The 15,219-nt window shown below is 43.9% G+C and overlaps 1 protein-coding gene across 4 annotated transcripts in view; it reads left to right on the top strand.

Annotated features, from left to right (window-relative positions):
- The window catches only part of RYR3 (ryanodine receptor 3), a 565,081-nt gene that overhangs the window by 424,685 nt on the left and 125,177 nt on the right, over positions 1 to 15,219 (top strand). For all 4 annotated transcript variants that reach the window (XM_055278588.2, XM_055278589.2, XM_055278590.2 and 1 more), the window contains exons 48-53: positions 122 to 342; positions 4,556 to 4,646; positions 7,052 to 7,192; positions 8,434 to 8,597; positions 10,979 to 11,057; positions 14,667 to 14,756. In XM_055278588.2, coding sequence (XP_055134563.2) covers positions 122 to 342; positions 4,556 to 4,646; positions 7,052 to 7,192; positions 8,434 to 8,597; positions 10,979 to 11,057; positions 14,667 to 14,756 — 786 coding nt within the window. The remainder of the gene's footprint in view (positions 1 to 121; positions 343 to 4,555; positions 4,647 to 7,051; positions 7,193 to 8,433; positions 8,598 to 10,978; positions 11,058 to 14,666; positions 14,757 to 15,219) is intronic.

Consider the following 15,219-nt stretch of genomic DNA (forward strand, 5'->3'; position numbering starts at 1 on the left):
CTTGCTATGCAACGTGGACATATATAAGCTCCCACAGCTTGCTACATGGGAACTCAGCGCAGAGCCAGCTTTGCTCTGTTCCTCAGGGCGATTAACCTGTGTCCCAATCTTCTTTCCCTAGGTTTCCCTAAGCACCGCAGAGGCTGCGCTTGCACTAAATAGGTATATATGTTCTGCTGTGCTCCCGCTCCTCACAAGATGTGCCCCTCTCTTTGCCGGAACAGAACACTGCACCTCTCTGATTGATTCCACACTGCAGACAATATACAGGCTTTCCAAGGGACGTTCCCTCACCAAAGCACAAAGGGACACTATAGAAGAATGTTTGCTTGCCATTTGCAAGTAAGTACACATCCTACGTTGTTAGTTCTGTGTATGCATCCAGGTCAACTGCATTTTCCTATGTAGTCTAAAAACCGGTAGTCTAGTCTAAGGAAGCTTCCAGGCCTTTGTCATACACCAGCCCTCCCCCAGACATCTCATAGGATGTGTTCGGCTCCCCTATTTGCCACAGACTCTTCCTTGAGGCTGATCTTCCCCTTTGGGGAAGGGAGAGGGCACAGCTCAGGCTTTACCCATCACGGTTGATGGACCAGAAGACTATTTCAGGCCTAAAGTGTTCAGATTAAGGGTTGTCTTCATTCTCAAAATAGAGCCAGAAGCAGATGTGTCTGCCCTCTACATGAGCACATCTTACATAGAAGCCAGACTCTAAGTGTGAATAAAAGTGACCTACCTCTAGGCCTCCCAAGACCGGCAGCAAATAAAAGAAAAAACCTCCAGTCACAGTGGGGAGTTTAAGGCAATAATTTTTAAGACTGCAGATAGGCATCAGAGCCAGCTGAGGACAAAAGGTAAAGTCACCCCAAGAGCCTTGGGTCCTCAGGAATCTAAGTCAAGTCTGGTAGAATCCAAGGAAGACGACTCTTTCAACAGCAGGTCTTGGCAGCACAGGCCAAGACTGTGATCTGCTGTTTTTCAGCCAGTGTTTTTCCTTCTCACCTGCATATCAGAAATGCTTGAGGAGTTACGAAATAAATATCCCAGTGCCCAGGCCACATCCCAGCCCAAAGAGTCAAAACTGTTAGGGATGGGACCCAAGATTCTGGCTTTTGAACTTCCCAGGTGATTCCAATATGTAGTCAAGATTAGGAATCACTGCTGTAGGTCACTCCAGAGAGAGGATCAACAGGCTTCCCCCTTTAGGGGCCAGCTGAGTATGGTCTTGATTTCTTGTTGAATGAGTTCTTTTCTGATCACATAAATTACTATGCACTGGGGAGCTAGGGCTACCTAGAAAAAAAGACTCATCGGTCCTCACATCGATGTGAGTAGAACATCACACCAAAAGGTAATCTCAGCAATGAGATAGCACTACACACATATCAGAATGGCCAAAATGCAGAACACTGATAACATCAAATGCTGGCAAGGATGTGGAACAACAGGAACTCTCATTCATTGCTGGTGGGAGTGACAATGGTATAGTCACTTTGGAAGGTAATTTGTCAGTCTCTTATAAAACTAAACATACTCTTAACCACATGATTCAACTCTTACTCCTTGGTTTTTTTACCCAAATGAGTTGAAAACTTACATCCATACAAAAACCTGTATGCAGATACTTGTAGCAGCTTTATTCATAATTGCCAATACTTGGGAGCAATCAGAATGTTTTTGAGTGGGCAAATGGATAAATAAACTGTGGTACATCAGACCATGGACTTTTATTCAGTGCTAAAAGGAAATGAGCTATCAAGCAATGAAAATACATAGAGGAACCTTAAACCCATATTACTAAGTGCAAGAAGCCAATCTGAAAAGGCTACATGCTGTATGATTCCAACTATACAGCTTTCTGGAAAAGGCAAAGCTAAGGAAACAGTGAAAAGATCAGTGGTGTCAGGGGTTGGGGGAGGGAGAGATGAACAGGCTGAGCACAGAATTTTTAGGGCAGTGGAAACAGTATAATGATGGATGTATGTCATTAAATACTTGCTCAAACTGATAGAATGTACAACACCAAGAGTGAACCCTAGTGTAAATTATGAAATTTGGGTGATAACGATGTTTCAGTATAAGTTTATCAGTTGTCACAAATGTGCCACTGGTGGGGGATAATGATAATGGGGAAAGCTGTGCCTGTATGGGGCCAGGGATATATGAGAACTCTCAGTACCCTTTGCTCAATTTTGCTGTAAACCGAAAACTGCTCTGAAAAATAAAGCCTGTTACAAAACAGTTTTAAAATGTTGTAAAAAGGATAATCTCATGCTTATATTTCAAATATAACAATGACCACTATGTTTAAAATACTTTTTAAAATTAATCTATACCTACTGTCTTTGTATCGTCTAAGGCCTACAGGCTTTAACTGCTCTATGGGACAAGCTGTGTCATTGCATAGTATTATTTTCTTGGGGTGGGGAGTAAAGGCTGGTTGGTGGGAAGGAGGCCTCGACCCAGGCCCCAGAAAGGATTTTCTCCCAGAGATCTCCTTCCAAAACCAGGCCTGATACTATGGTACTGCTTCATTCAACACAAGATTTTTATGATAACTGGCAGACAATTAAGCTAATTAGAATATTTTTGGTCTTTCAAGAGAGACAAATTTCAGTGTACACACCAATTAACCTCCAGGAATTAATAAGTTACCTAGGTTCTGCACTTTGCCACTTCAAAAGGAAGATTAATGCCCCATTATTTTTATGAGCCTCTATTTTCTTAATGGTAGAAAATGAAATAAATAATGAGTTTACACAAAAAGAAATCCTTTGCATCAGCTTTAATTTGTAATTGGCTGGTAATGCATCAATAGCAGCTGCAGATCTTGTTCTGCCTTTTGCTGGAGCTGAACTCTGGGTGTATTTTAGAAACCACATCAACCAAGGACCCCTGCCTCCCAACATAAGCTATTTCCTAATAACAAAGTCACATTGGTGAGACTGATTAGAGCTGCAAATATTTCTAAAGAATCAGACTTTGGAGAAATTAGATTTTTTTTTTTTTTTTTTTTTTTTTTAAACAGAGTCTCGCTCTGTTGCCCAGGCTGGAGTGTGGTGGTGCCATCTCCGCTCTCTGCAAGCTCCGCCTCCTGGGTTCACACCATTCTCCTGCCTCAGCCTCCTGAGTAGCTGGGACTATAGGCACCCGCCACCACGCCTGGCTAATTTTTTGTATTTTTAGTAGAAACAGGGTTTCACTATGTTAGCCAGGCTGGTCTCGAACTCCTGACCTCAGGTGATCCGCCCACCTTGACCTTTCAAAGTGCTGAGATTACAGGCGTGAGCTACTGCGCCCGGCCAAGAAATTAGAATTTTACATCAAACAAAAAGTAGAGCTCACAGCCCTATTACTGTACTTTTAGAGCTTTTCTTCTTGATCACTTGAGCTCTAGATGTAGCAGGCAAACTGATACTTAACTAGGTTTTTTCATTGTTTATTTTAATAAGTCAGGAATTCGCAGAATTACAGATGTATTGCACTCTTTGTATTCAAGTTAGTGAATCTTAGGTGATAATTGCTAAAGAGCTGAATAATAATGTGAAACATTGAGTGATTTTTGTATTCTAACTATTGGATTCCGAGACAAGGCTACTTACTCGCTGTGTATTTTCACCCCGGGGCTTTTTATCACAAGGCCAGCTCCAGAAACAGTTGTGAAACAGATGACTTTTGTTCTCCATCTGCATACATCCTTCTTATTGTAGATGTTCCAAGGATTTCTTCCCTGGCATTCCAACATTTAACAAAGGGGTGTTAGCTTTACCTCCGTAGCTCCTTAGGCAATAGTGGAAAAAGTCCAGGGATTCATGAGCTGAACTTATATACCAAATTGTGTTTATGTGTGTACACCTTTCTCTGGAGAAAACCATAGGTTCCACTAAGATTTTTCAAAGTTTGGCAATGTAAAAAAGCAAAATTCGTGTTGCTTACCTCTCCTTTCTCTACCTCGAAATGTACTTGTGCCATGAACTCTGTAATTTGATAGATTATTCTTTAAATAATTACTGTATTTGCCTATTAATGGAGTTGTTTTGAGAACAAAGCCTTACCCCAAACAAATGATTCCAGTAGTGAGAATTTCATGGCCCAGATCGTAAGGCAGAGGGCTTTAAAGTTCTCTTCAAATCACACCAGTAGGTGGCCTCAGATTCCACCTGTGCAGCTGCTCAACGCAAGTTTCTCCCTCTGCAGAGTTCAGGGGACATTAGAGATGACTACAAAATGAACTGCACCTTCTTTCTGTTATATTCTTTGCACATAATCAGTGACTATATTTTGAGTATACATATATCCTAGAACATTTTGTCACATAGCAATTAGAATTCCACCTCAGGTATCCCAATTCATTAGCACCCTTTTTCTGAATTTTAACTATACTGTTTTCAAGTGTTTTATCATCTACTCTTGTTTATCCAAGATCTTGTGTATTAGGAGCTGTTTTGAGGCTTGGCCGTAATATGCTTATTGTTGAGTGTTTCTTTCATTCCTCCTTTATTATTTTTCTTATGTTTTCATTTTATTTTTCTATGTTTCTTATTTCATACTGCAGTCACTTGAGGCCTTCTATGTTACAGCAACTCCTGCGACGCCTCGTTTTTGATGTGCCACAACTCAATGAATACTGCAAAATGCCTCTCAAGGTAAACATCACTATGGTTACAGAAATACAGTCTATTGCACAGGAAACTTGCCTTGTAATATGTGATGTCTTCACAATTTGGAGGGAAAAGTACATGCTAAATGGGTTTTACTCCTTTAAATTGATGATTAGCTAACAAGATACATCCCACAAAACCAAGTCCTTTCTTGAATGCCAAGGTTGAAGAAAATTGCTCCAATTTTCTTTAACTGCTTTCCACTGACTGCTTGATATTTAGCTGCAGTTCATACGGGGACTTAGATTTTGTGCTTTCCCGCTATAATTAGGTTTATCAGAATGTGTTCATCTCAAAAAGTTTTGAAGGCCCTGTGGTTTTTCATTAAATTGATTAAAATGTCCCTTTTCTATTCCATACTGTTTTGTGCTTTTCTTCTTTGTAAGAAATCTTTTTTTGTTGTTTTCTATTTTTTTTTTTAAATGAGATGGAGTCTTGCTCTGTCACTCAGGCTGAAGTGCAGCGGTGAGATCTCAGCTCACTGCAACCTCTACCTCCCAGGTTCAAGCAATTCTCCTGCCTCAGCCTCTTGAGTAGCTGGGACTACAGGCACGTGCTACTATGCCCAGCTAATTTTTGTTTGTTTGTTTGTTTTTTAGTAGAGATGGGGTTTCACCATGTTGGCCAGGCTGGTCTCGAACGCCTGACCTCAAGTGATCTACCTGCCTCAGCCTCCCAAAGTGCTGGGATTACAGCCATGAGCCACTGCGCCTGGCTCTCTTTCTTAAAAAGACCACAGACCCCTCTCTTTTATTATTATTTTTTTGAGACAGAGTCTCACTCTTTTTTTTTTTTTTTTTTTTTTTTTTTTTGAGACGGAGTCTCGCTGTGTCTCCCAGGTTGGAGTGCAGTGGCGCAATCTCGGCTCACTGCAAGCTCCGCCTCCCGGGTTCACGCCATTCTCCTGCCTCAGCCTCCCGAGTAGCTGGGACTACAGGCGCCCGCCATCACTCCCGGCTAATTTTTTTTTTTTTTTTTTTTTTTTTTTTGTATTTTTAGTAGAGACAGGGTTTCACCGTGGTCTCGATCTCCTGACCTCGTGATCCGCCCACCTCAGCCTCCCAAAGTGCTGGGATTACAAGCGTGAGCCACCGCACCTGGCCGAGTCTCACTCTTTTACTCACTCTTGAGTGCAGTGGCACAGCCACGGCTTGCTGCAACCTTGAGCTCCCGAGTTCAAGCAACCCTCCCTCCTCAGTCTCCCAAAATGCTGGGATTACAGCAGGTGTGAACCACCATGCCTGGCCTTCCCTTTTTTTATTGTCTTGTTTCTGGTTTTCTCATACATTACAAATATTTTATCACTAGAGGCATCTGGGCCTGGTGGGAGGCCACCAGAATCAGCCATCCACCCAAGCAGACAGTGTTTTTTACCTTTTCTCTCTGAGGCACCTGCCATATTCACACCTGAAAATCCTACCTAATGATTTTAACAGCACTTTTCTTTATAGTCCAAGCAAGCATTTCAGGCAGCATTTTACTGTGATAACCAGAATTCCCAGAGGGCTTTAGTTCAATCCCCTGTCTCCATGCCAGGCAGAAAACAGTTTGTGTGTTCTCAGAGATTCCACAGTCCTCCAAGGGCTGATTCTTCTCTCTAGCAGCCCTAGTTTTAATCTCAAAAAAATACTTTAACTGAAAACCATAGTGTGTACATCTTAATTTAGTATTGCTTCCTCTGCAAGCCTTTGCTGCCAGCTGGATACTGGCTTTCAAGAGGCATTATTGATATCACTCAATAAGCTCACTTTTACCTCTCAAATCCGTGGGATTTTTCTTCGAGGACATGGGTCCCACCTGCTGAGAGGGAAACATTACCGGTAATTTCTGCCCTCTACTGGCAAGATGTGAAACTGCTGTAAAGTCACTGGGGTGTGAGAGAGGGGAGAGGGAGTGGGCACAGGGAGTGGGGGCAAGGAAACAACGGGTAGTAATTGATGAGAGAAAATCTTCAGACCCACGATTTGCAGCCCACCATCCTCTCCCCATATCAGCATCCCCCCAAGATCTTCCAGAATTACAAGCAAAGGTCCCAGAAGAAATTCTTTCCACCCCTGACTGGCTAGAACAACACACAGTGGCTACTTTCAGAAGGTAGCACTTTCTGGTTTGAACTAGAAACGGCTCCTCTCCATTTTCTAGTAACTGCTAGGGGCACATTAGGAGGCACAAGAATTAATCAGGCAGATCCGCTCAGGCTCAAGCTCATTAGGCAGAGAGCAGACTGTTCCCAGCGGTGTTTGAAGGGCCTCTTTGTAAACAGCCCAGCTGTTTCGCATGTTTCATTCTCATGATCTCTGCTTACTATTTGATTCTCTCCTGCATGTTTTTGATGCCTGTGGACTTTCTCTACCCCACCCCGCTGGTCTGTCCTGTTCTGCACCTCCCAGCTTCTGACAAATCACTATGAACAGTGCTGGAAGTATTACTGCCTGCCTTCAGGATGGGGGAGCTACGGGCTAGCTGTGGAAGAAGAGCTGCACCTAACAGAGAAGCTTTTCTGGGGGATTTTTGACTCGCTCTCCCAAAAGGTAATGACAGTACTTTCTGAATAAAAAGAGAGCATCTCAGTGCTCCAGCAGCTACAGATAATAACAGCCATCATCTGTTTAGCATTCCATTTGCCCAGGACCTGTGCTAAGTACTTCACAAGCGTATTATGCTAATCGTTACCCATCTCTCTGAAATGGAAACTCTCAAAATCCTTATTTTACAGGTGAAGAAAAGCCTCGGAGTAGTTGAATAAATTTTCACATTCACAAAGCTGTACATGGGAAAGTGACTACCAGAGTGAATTACACACACATCATCTGATGTCAGTCTTTGATGTCTTACTTCCCCATTTGTTTCCCCCTGATGTGGCGCGGCTCCTGTCTGCCAACCTTCACTAGGCTCGAGCCAAGAGGAAAAGTCCTGACATCTGCTGTGATGGTGGGACAGGGGATTTCCGGAAGACCTTAAGCCATTCTGGGAGAGGTTCTTCGCAGGCACTCATTTGAGGAGGCGTCAAGTGAGAACTGAGAGCCTCTGAATCCCAGGCCTTCCTGAACAGTGTGATTGAAGTAGAGCTCTGACTCTTAGACTTTGCTCCACTTCCCCTAACCCAATTTGTGAGGTCAGGAGCTTTAAAGGTAGAAAATGAGTAGGTCTGGTTTTCTTAGAGAAATCTAGAACATGCACATAGCTTGTTCACCTGCATTTAAATTTTCTTTACCCCTGGATTTCATTGGTCTAGTATAAGCAGATCAAAAGCTCTTCCCAACCCCATGCTATTTGACTGAAATTCATTTCTGGCTGAGTTCAAGAGACAATGATGGATATTGAGCAGCCTGCTGATGATGTCAACATATGACCCATATTAGCTACTGCAGAGCTTGGCACAGCTTACTCTGCCCTCTCCAGTTGTAAGTTGGGTCCGTTTCTATGACCATCCTTAGCAGACAAGTTTATAGTCGCTTCTGGCCTAGCAACTAGTCACTTTAACCCGTAGGTAGTCTTGAAATTAACCATTTAGGAGATATTGATTTAAACCTGTTTAAGATTTTTCAACTTAAAGCAAATGGTGACTTGAGGATTTATAGAGTGTTATTTCATTTTCCAAGGATACCTTCGTTTCCACCAGAAAATATTTAAGGGGTTACACATTTCTCGTTTTGGTTAACCTGGATAAATGCACATATTTTATTTCTGTTTTCAGCTGATTGGTGATTGGTTCTGTCTAAGGGCATGGTTCTGCTTTCTCTACTAACGTGGCCTTGTTTTTCCCTCACAGAAATATGACCCAGATCTTTTCCGAATGGCCCTGCCTTGTCTCAGTGCTATAGCTGGGGCCTTGCCACCAGATTATTTAGATACCAGAATCACAGCCACATTGGAGAAACAGATCTCAGTGGATGCGGATGGCAACTTTGACCCAAAACCTATCAACACCTTGAAGTGAGTCCAGAATCATCTCTAAGCTGGTCCTGTATTTTGTCCAGTAGCCAATGTTTTCTTCCAGAGGTTAGCAAGAAATGTGAGCTTTACCTCTTTCCCTCCTGCCAACACTGTTCATCATTTCTCTTGACGTGGCAAGTCCCATCAGGCACAAGGTTTAATCCATACATATGTGTATTATTATATTCTGGGCTTTTGGTGGGGGAGGAAAGGGTTGGTTTATTTTTTACCAGAGATAGATGCTCCCACAAATAAATGTCTCCTGAGGCACTGAGAGAACTACCCTGACAAATTATGCAATTAATTTATTAATGAGCTTTTTGACAATATCTTTGCTCTTGGTGAATTAGGCTCATATGGTTCTAATAGCGTCATACATCACAACAGCTCCATAAATAACACTCAGCTGTGTCCTGGCAAGGCTGGGGTGTGATGGCAGAACAGTGTGGGGTCCTCAATGGAAAAGCTGGACCTGCTCTTTGTCATGCCGAGGGATGCTGGAACTTCAGAATAGCCCTACCATTGTGCCTTTTACTTTCTCCCTATAATTTTCCAGAATTTCTCACTGGTGTTGACTAGGCCATGGAGGTGTGCTTATCCCTTGGGCAAAATATTGCTAAATTTTGGTTTGTGGTAGTTCTGCCCAGTTATGAATATGTGCTGCAGGGTATACAGTCAGCTCCAGGTGCATTTTAAATGAAGAGCTCTAAAACTGCTTCAGAGTGAGCAGGGAAAGTAAGCCTGAGCCTATATGAGCCCCTTGGACCTGTCCTTCATGGCGGTAGTTCTCAAATGAAAGCCTGAACCCTTCCCAGGGGGACTGTCTGCTTTGATAATGTGTAAAATTCATCTTTGGGACAATTAAACACACATTCCATCGGAAAGAGCTTTGAGCTGTGGGGATGGTGGGACAGAATTGAAACTGCTGTAAGTAAGAGGTAAGGAGCATGGTAAACCATCAAGCTGGGGCCAAAGAAGGCAGGTGCTGACTTGGGAGAACTCTGCCTATAAAAATGTAACAGTGCTAAAGAAAGACAAAGCAAATGGCGTAGTAACTTGGATGCTTTTGAAAACATTCTGAGAAAACATTATACTCTAGCAACTGTGTGTTAATGGCTCTGTGTTATTTTGAGAGTTCAGATTTATTCCAGTATAGCTGTGACATCAATATAGTTCCTTGAGGAATGGAGAGACTAACCCTGGCTTAAGGAGAAAAGCGCCTTATTGCAAGAATATGGGGTCATTATCAAGACCAAGTGAAAGGCCAACCTGGCCTTAGCACACATAGTCATCAGGGAAGGACTGGAATCAGGCATAGTGAGGAAATTGACAATCTTCAGGTGTCCCCATTGGGTGAATCACCTTGAAGAATTTACTGCCCTAGTTTCACCCAACTCAAGACTTAAATTCCGTGGAGAGAGAGTCTGATTTGCCTAGTCATATGCCCATCCTTGGTGACAGTTCACGTAACACTGCATGCAATATAAGAAGACTATACAATATGCAAAGGGAATGTAGGTGCTGGTACCAACAGAAGGGACAAGAGCTGTTTTCTGGGAAAACAAATAGCAGATGTCTACTGTACTTGCAAAATTCTAGCTTTCTTTTTTTTTTTTTTTTTTTTTTTTTTTTTTTTTTTTTTTTTTTTGAGATGGAGTCTTGCTCTGTCACCCAGGCTGGAGTGCAGTGGCACGATCTCAACTCACTGCAAGCTCCACCTCCCGGTTCACGCCATTCTCCTGCCTCAGCCTCCCGAGTAGCTGGGACCACAGGCACCAGCCACTACGCCCGGCTAATTTTTTTGTATTTTTAGTAGAGACGGGGTTTCACCGTGTTAGCCAAGATGGTCTCGATCTCCTGACCTCATGATCCATCCACCTTGGCCTCCCAAAGTGCAGGGATTACAGGCATGAGCCACAGCGCCCGGCCCCAAAATTCTAGTATTTTACCATGAGCTACTGAGCCCCAAAAGGTAGAAAACCACTATTTCATAACATATGACTCTGTGGCTACCCAATTCTACCATTTCCAGATTGTAGCCAGAGGATGACAGGCCATTTACCTTGGATTCTCACTGTCTAACCAAGACAGGTCTGGCCCAGGAGCCAAGAGACCCCGGAGCACATGGCAGGAGGCCTTCCCAGCCAAGGCTCCTGCAGAGATGTTCCATGGTTAGACTTGGGTGTGTCTGTGACCTAACCCTGGCTATGCCACCCCTACTGAGGAATGTCACTGTGCCTGGAGTCCAGCTTTAGCTTTGGGATTGGCTGGCTGATCAAATCCACCTTCTGACAGCTGGTTGATTGGTGGTTCTGACTATCTTCTGCTATGTCTGGCTGAAGTGCTTGGGGAGGTTGTAATTGTTTTTCCTCATTTCACAGTTTTTCCTTGCCTGAAAAATTGGAATACATCGTCACCAAGTATGCTGAGCATTCACATGATAAATGGGCCTATGACAAGGTAGGGATTATCATCCAACTGACAATCGTCAGGAAGGAAAAACAGCCCAAGAACATTAAAGGGCCCAGTGCTGGAAATCTGCCTGATTTGTCTAAGTAACAGATTTTCCATGCCAAGAGCATTCATTATTTCTGAGCAGCAATTTCCCAGGGTTGGTGGAAGTCAAAGAAATAGGTGACAGCAGCTGCTGGTGTTGCTTTTGTATTTCTCAAGAAAATGATCAATTCTGGAAGTGTTAACTTCTTTCTTAACATTTACTTACTGGAGTCGTGCCCAAACACAGGCTTGTGTGTGTTTGATGTAAATGCTTAATGGGAATGGGGAGGCTTCTATTTAATTTTTATCTTTGAATGCAGATTGGAAAAAAAAAATGAAATCGAAAGCCTAACCCTTGCACGTTTCTGGAAGGCTGGATTTTATTCTAGGGAAGACATGCAATCGTCTTCTTATGGTAGGCAGTAGTAGAACTCCCAGACACTCCCTTATTAATAAGGCTCTCCATCTGGTGTTTAAAATTCCTCACCACATGAGGTCAGGCTGTTTAATAAGTTTCATTGCTGTGTCAACCCTTTAACACTGGCAGGCAAAGTGGGAAGACTGTGCCAAAGATATCCAGGATTCCCGTGGGCAGCTAGTTAAGGATTGGGGCCATTTCTCAGCTGCAGCCTACAGTGTGTAACAGTGGACCCATGTCCACAGCGAAGCCACAGAAAACCACCTCCATACAATGTGCCCACAGAGAGGGGACACTGTGAACCACCAGCTCAGCCTCTGTGTGGATGTAGGCTCAGCTCATCCTTCCAGGAGTCTACTGGGGGCTGATGATAACAGCTATTCATTGTAACTATAAAACAGGCTAATACCTCATGATTCTAAAAAGGAGTTAAAACAGAGTTGGCAAATCTATTCTGTAACGGGCTGAATGATCAACATTTGAGGCTTCAAGGGCCAGACGATCTCCACTGCAACAACTCCACTTGGCTGTTGTGGCACAAAAGTAGCCATAGAGAAAACATAAACAAAAGTGCATGCGTGTGTTCCAATCAAATTTTATTAATTAAAAAAGGTGGCCAGCTAGATTTGGCTCGGGGCATAGCTGCTGGCCCTGGCTCTAGAGCATCTGCGTTTTCTAAGAACTCTTTGACTATGGCCGTTTGGCCAGCCTGTGAATTAGGGAGAAGAGTCACCTCCAGGAGCCCACAGCATTAGCCAAGCTATCACTCATGCATGTGGATTTGAACTCCCGAGTCTCTCTTACATCTGTACATTTGTCTCTGTTCTTACGACTTCAGTCCAAGCTGCCATCGTCTTTTACCCAGACGACTGGGATAAGCTCTTTACGGGTCTCCCCAAGTGCATTTGCCCAGTCTGTTCTTCATACTGCAAGCAAGTCAGAGTTTCAGTACACAAATTAAATCATACATATTCTACCACTGCTCCTCCTACCCAGGCCCTTCTCCTTGTTAAAATCCTTTCATAATTTCTAACTCTTCTGAAGATAATGGTCAAAATCTTTGGTATGGCCTGGTAAGCACTCCCTGATCTGACTGCTGCTGCCATCTCTAGCCTCATCTCCTCCTTTGCCCTCTGCCCTCCAGCCACCTCCCCTTATTTTAGACTCACTCTCTCTTTCATGTGCGCTACACATGCCAGAGACCCTCCTCTGTCTGAGCCTGCCAGATACTCACCTGTACTCACACACATTCTCACAGCGTTCACCAACTCATCCTGCAAATATCACTGCAAGCATGAATTCCTAGAATGCCATTTAGGATGGCATTTTTTTCCAGATTTCTCAGCCCTGGGCCCTCTTAGCACCTTGTTCTTCTCTTTCATAGTACTTCCATAGCATGCTTAGGTATTTGTATTTATAACAGTTATACATCTATACATTTATTCTGTTTATCAATTTTACATTTACTAGTATGGTTATTTGATTGATATCTCTTTCTGCCACTAGACTGTAAGCTTCACGAGGGCATAGATACATGCTGCTCAGCAGTACCAGGCAGCACTGAGTATCTCACGAGAAAAAAGAGTATTTTCCTTGCCCTCAAAAGCCTCATGATCTTGTGGGAGAAACAAAATGAACCAGCCATTGTGGGGCAGCTTGTTCAGGGCTATGGTGAGCATCAGCACAGGATTAGAACACATAGGAGTCCCTAATCCAGGACTGGGGGTCCAGGGACACCTCCCAGAGTTGGTGACATCTACAGCATGTGCTAAAGGATGAGTGGGAGCCATTTGTCACAAGGAGGTAAGCACGCTGCCGGCCTTGGGAACAGCAGGTGCAGACCCAGGGAGGCAAGAGACAGTTTGGCTTTAGGGAACCATGGTTCAGTATAGCTAGGACATAGAGCAGGATGGGAACAGAGGGTGAGAAATAAGTCTGGAGAGGGCAATATGATCACCTTTTTAGGTTTACAGGTCATTTGAAAGCACGTGGGTTTTACCAGGATGGCAGCTGGCAGTCAGAAACATTCGAAGTCAGAAACATTCGAAGTCAGAATCGTTGTGTGCCCACAAATGATTGTGATTTTTGAATATCCCCTGACGCTGGTGTAGAAAATGAATCCATAGAGAGGCAGCAAGACTGGAGGCTGGGAGGCTACTTAGGAAGCTCTTGCAGTAACCCCAATGAGAGCTAATGGTGGCCTGAGCTAACACATTAGCAGGGAAGTGGGTGAGAGAGAGAGACAGACAGACAGACAAATGATGGGAGGGGTACAGGCAGTGGTGTCAAGGAGGACTCCCATGTCATTGGCTTGGAAAGTGAGTGTAAGCTGGGGCTGTTCACTCCACTTCATCCAGGGGACCCAAGAGGAGGAGACATGTAGAGAAGTAATTTGAGGGGTGCCTGTGGAACATCCAAGCAAAGCTTAAATAGGTTTGAAACTAGGAGGGAGTTTCTGCGCTGGAAGTACTGATTTGATACTAGTCTCTTCTCAGTGGTAACTGAAACGTGCATTTAACAAATGGACAGAAGCAGAGATTGAGAAAGAGCAGCCAGGAGTCTTGGGGATATGAAGTTACGGAAATCAGGGGCTCTTACTTATCTTCGTATCCACTGTACCTAGGACAGAGTCTGGTGTGTACCGTAGAAGACATTCACCCAATATTTGTTGAATAACCCTAAAAGTTCTTAAACTTCTGTGACTCTAGGAAGCACACATCACTACACTTTTGCTCTGGCACTGGCAGGCAAGGGTTGCAAGGCAAATGGGCCCCTCTAGGCAGTGGCAATAGGTCCAGTCTTCCCAGGCCTTCCAGTCCTAGCCTCTGTGCTTCCTGCGAGGGGGGTACGCTAACCTGAGAAGCACTGTTCCCAGGGCCTTTTGAAACATGCTGTTTTAAGTGGGCCTGAAATACAAGCGAAAAAGTGGAGAGGACAGCAACTGAAACAAGAAGGAATAAAAGAGCAGGGTTCAAGATTCAGGAGGCGGAGAGCCTGATGGCCTGAAAGTATCAATTAGGCATTTTTGAGGAGAATTTCTAAGCCCTGTCACTATCCATTATTCCATTTGCTCCATGAAAATAGAAGCAGGGATTGGGTCACATAGCGGGGTTCTTTGTGTGCCAAGGATATTTGAACTGAGAACATTTCTACAGAGTCAGAGTGGATGGAAATATGGGATTTCCCTGGATGAAAATGTGAAGACCCACCCACTAATAAGGCCTTTCAAGACATTAACGGAGAAGGTAAGAAACAGGCCTCTGGTAACACTGTGTGGCCATGCTCTTTCCTTCCTTGAGTGATTTTATCAGGAGCTCAGAGGAGTTCAGAGCACATTGACTCTCAAGTCCCTAAAACATCGTCTAGGACTCAGTAAACTGCTCACAAGCTTGCCAGTGTGCAACTGCCTCAGGACCAGTTTCCGAGAGCCCAGCCTCACTTTCTGTTCTTTGGCTTTGAGAGGCCATTGGTGAAAGAAGCATTGTTCAGCACTTTGAGGCTGGGCTAAAATGCATTTGTAGTTCTGCAACTGAACTGAACCAGGAAGGGGTTTGGTTAGGGCAGGGCAGGGAGAAGGCACAGTGAAATTACTGGAGAAATTCAGACAAGGCCGGGTGTGGTGGCTCACACCTGTAATCCTAGCACTTTGGGAGACCAAGGTGGGAGGATTGCTTGAGGTCAGGGGTTCAAGACCAGCCTAGCCAATAT

This window comes from Symphalangus syndactylus, chromosome 5 (assembly GCF_028878055.3).
Source record: "Symphalangus syndactylus isolate Jambi chromosome 5, NHGRI_mSymSyn1-v2.1_pri, whole genome shotgun sequence".
Lineage (NCBI taxonomy): Eukaryota > Metazoa > Chordata > Mammalia > Primates > Hylobatidae > Symphalangus > Symphalangus syndactylus.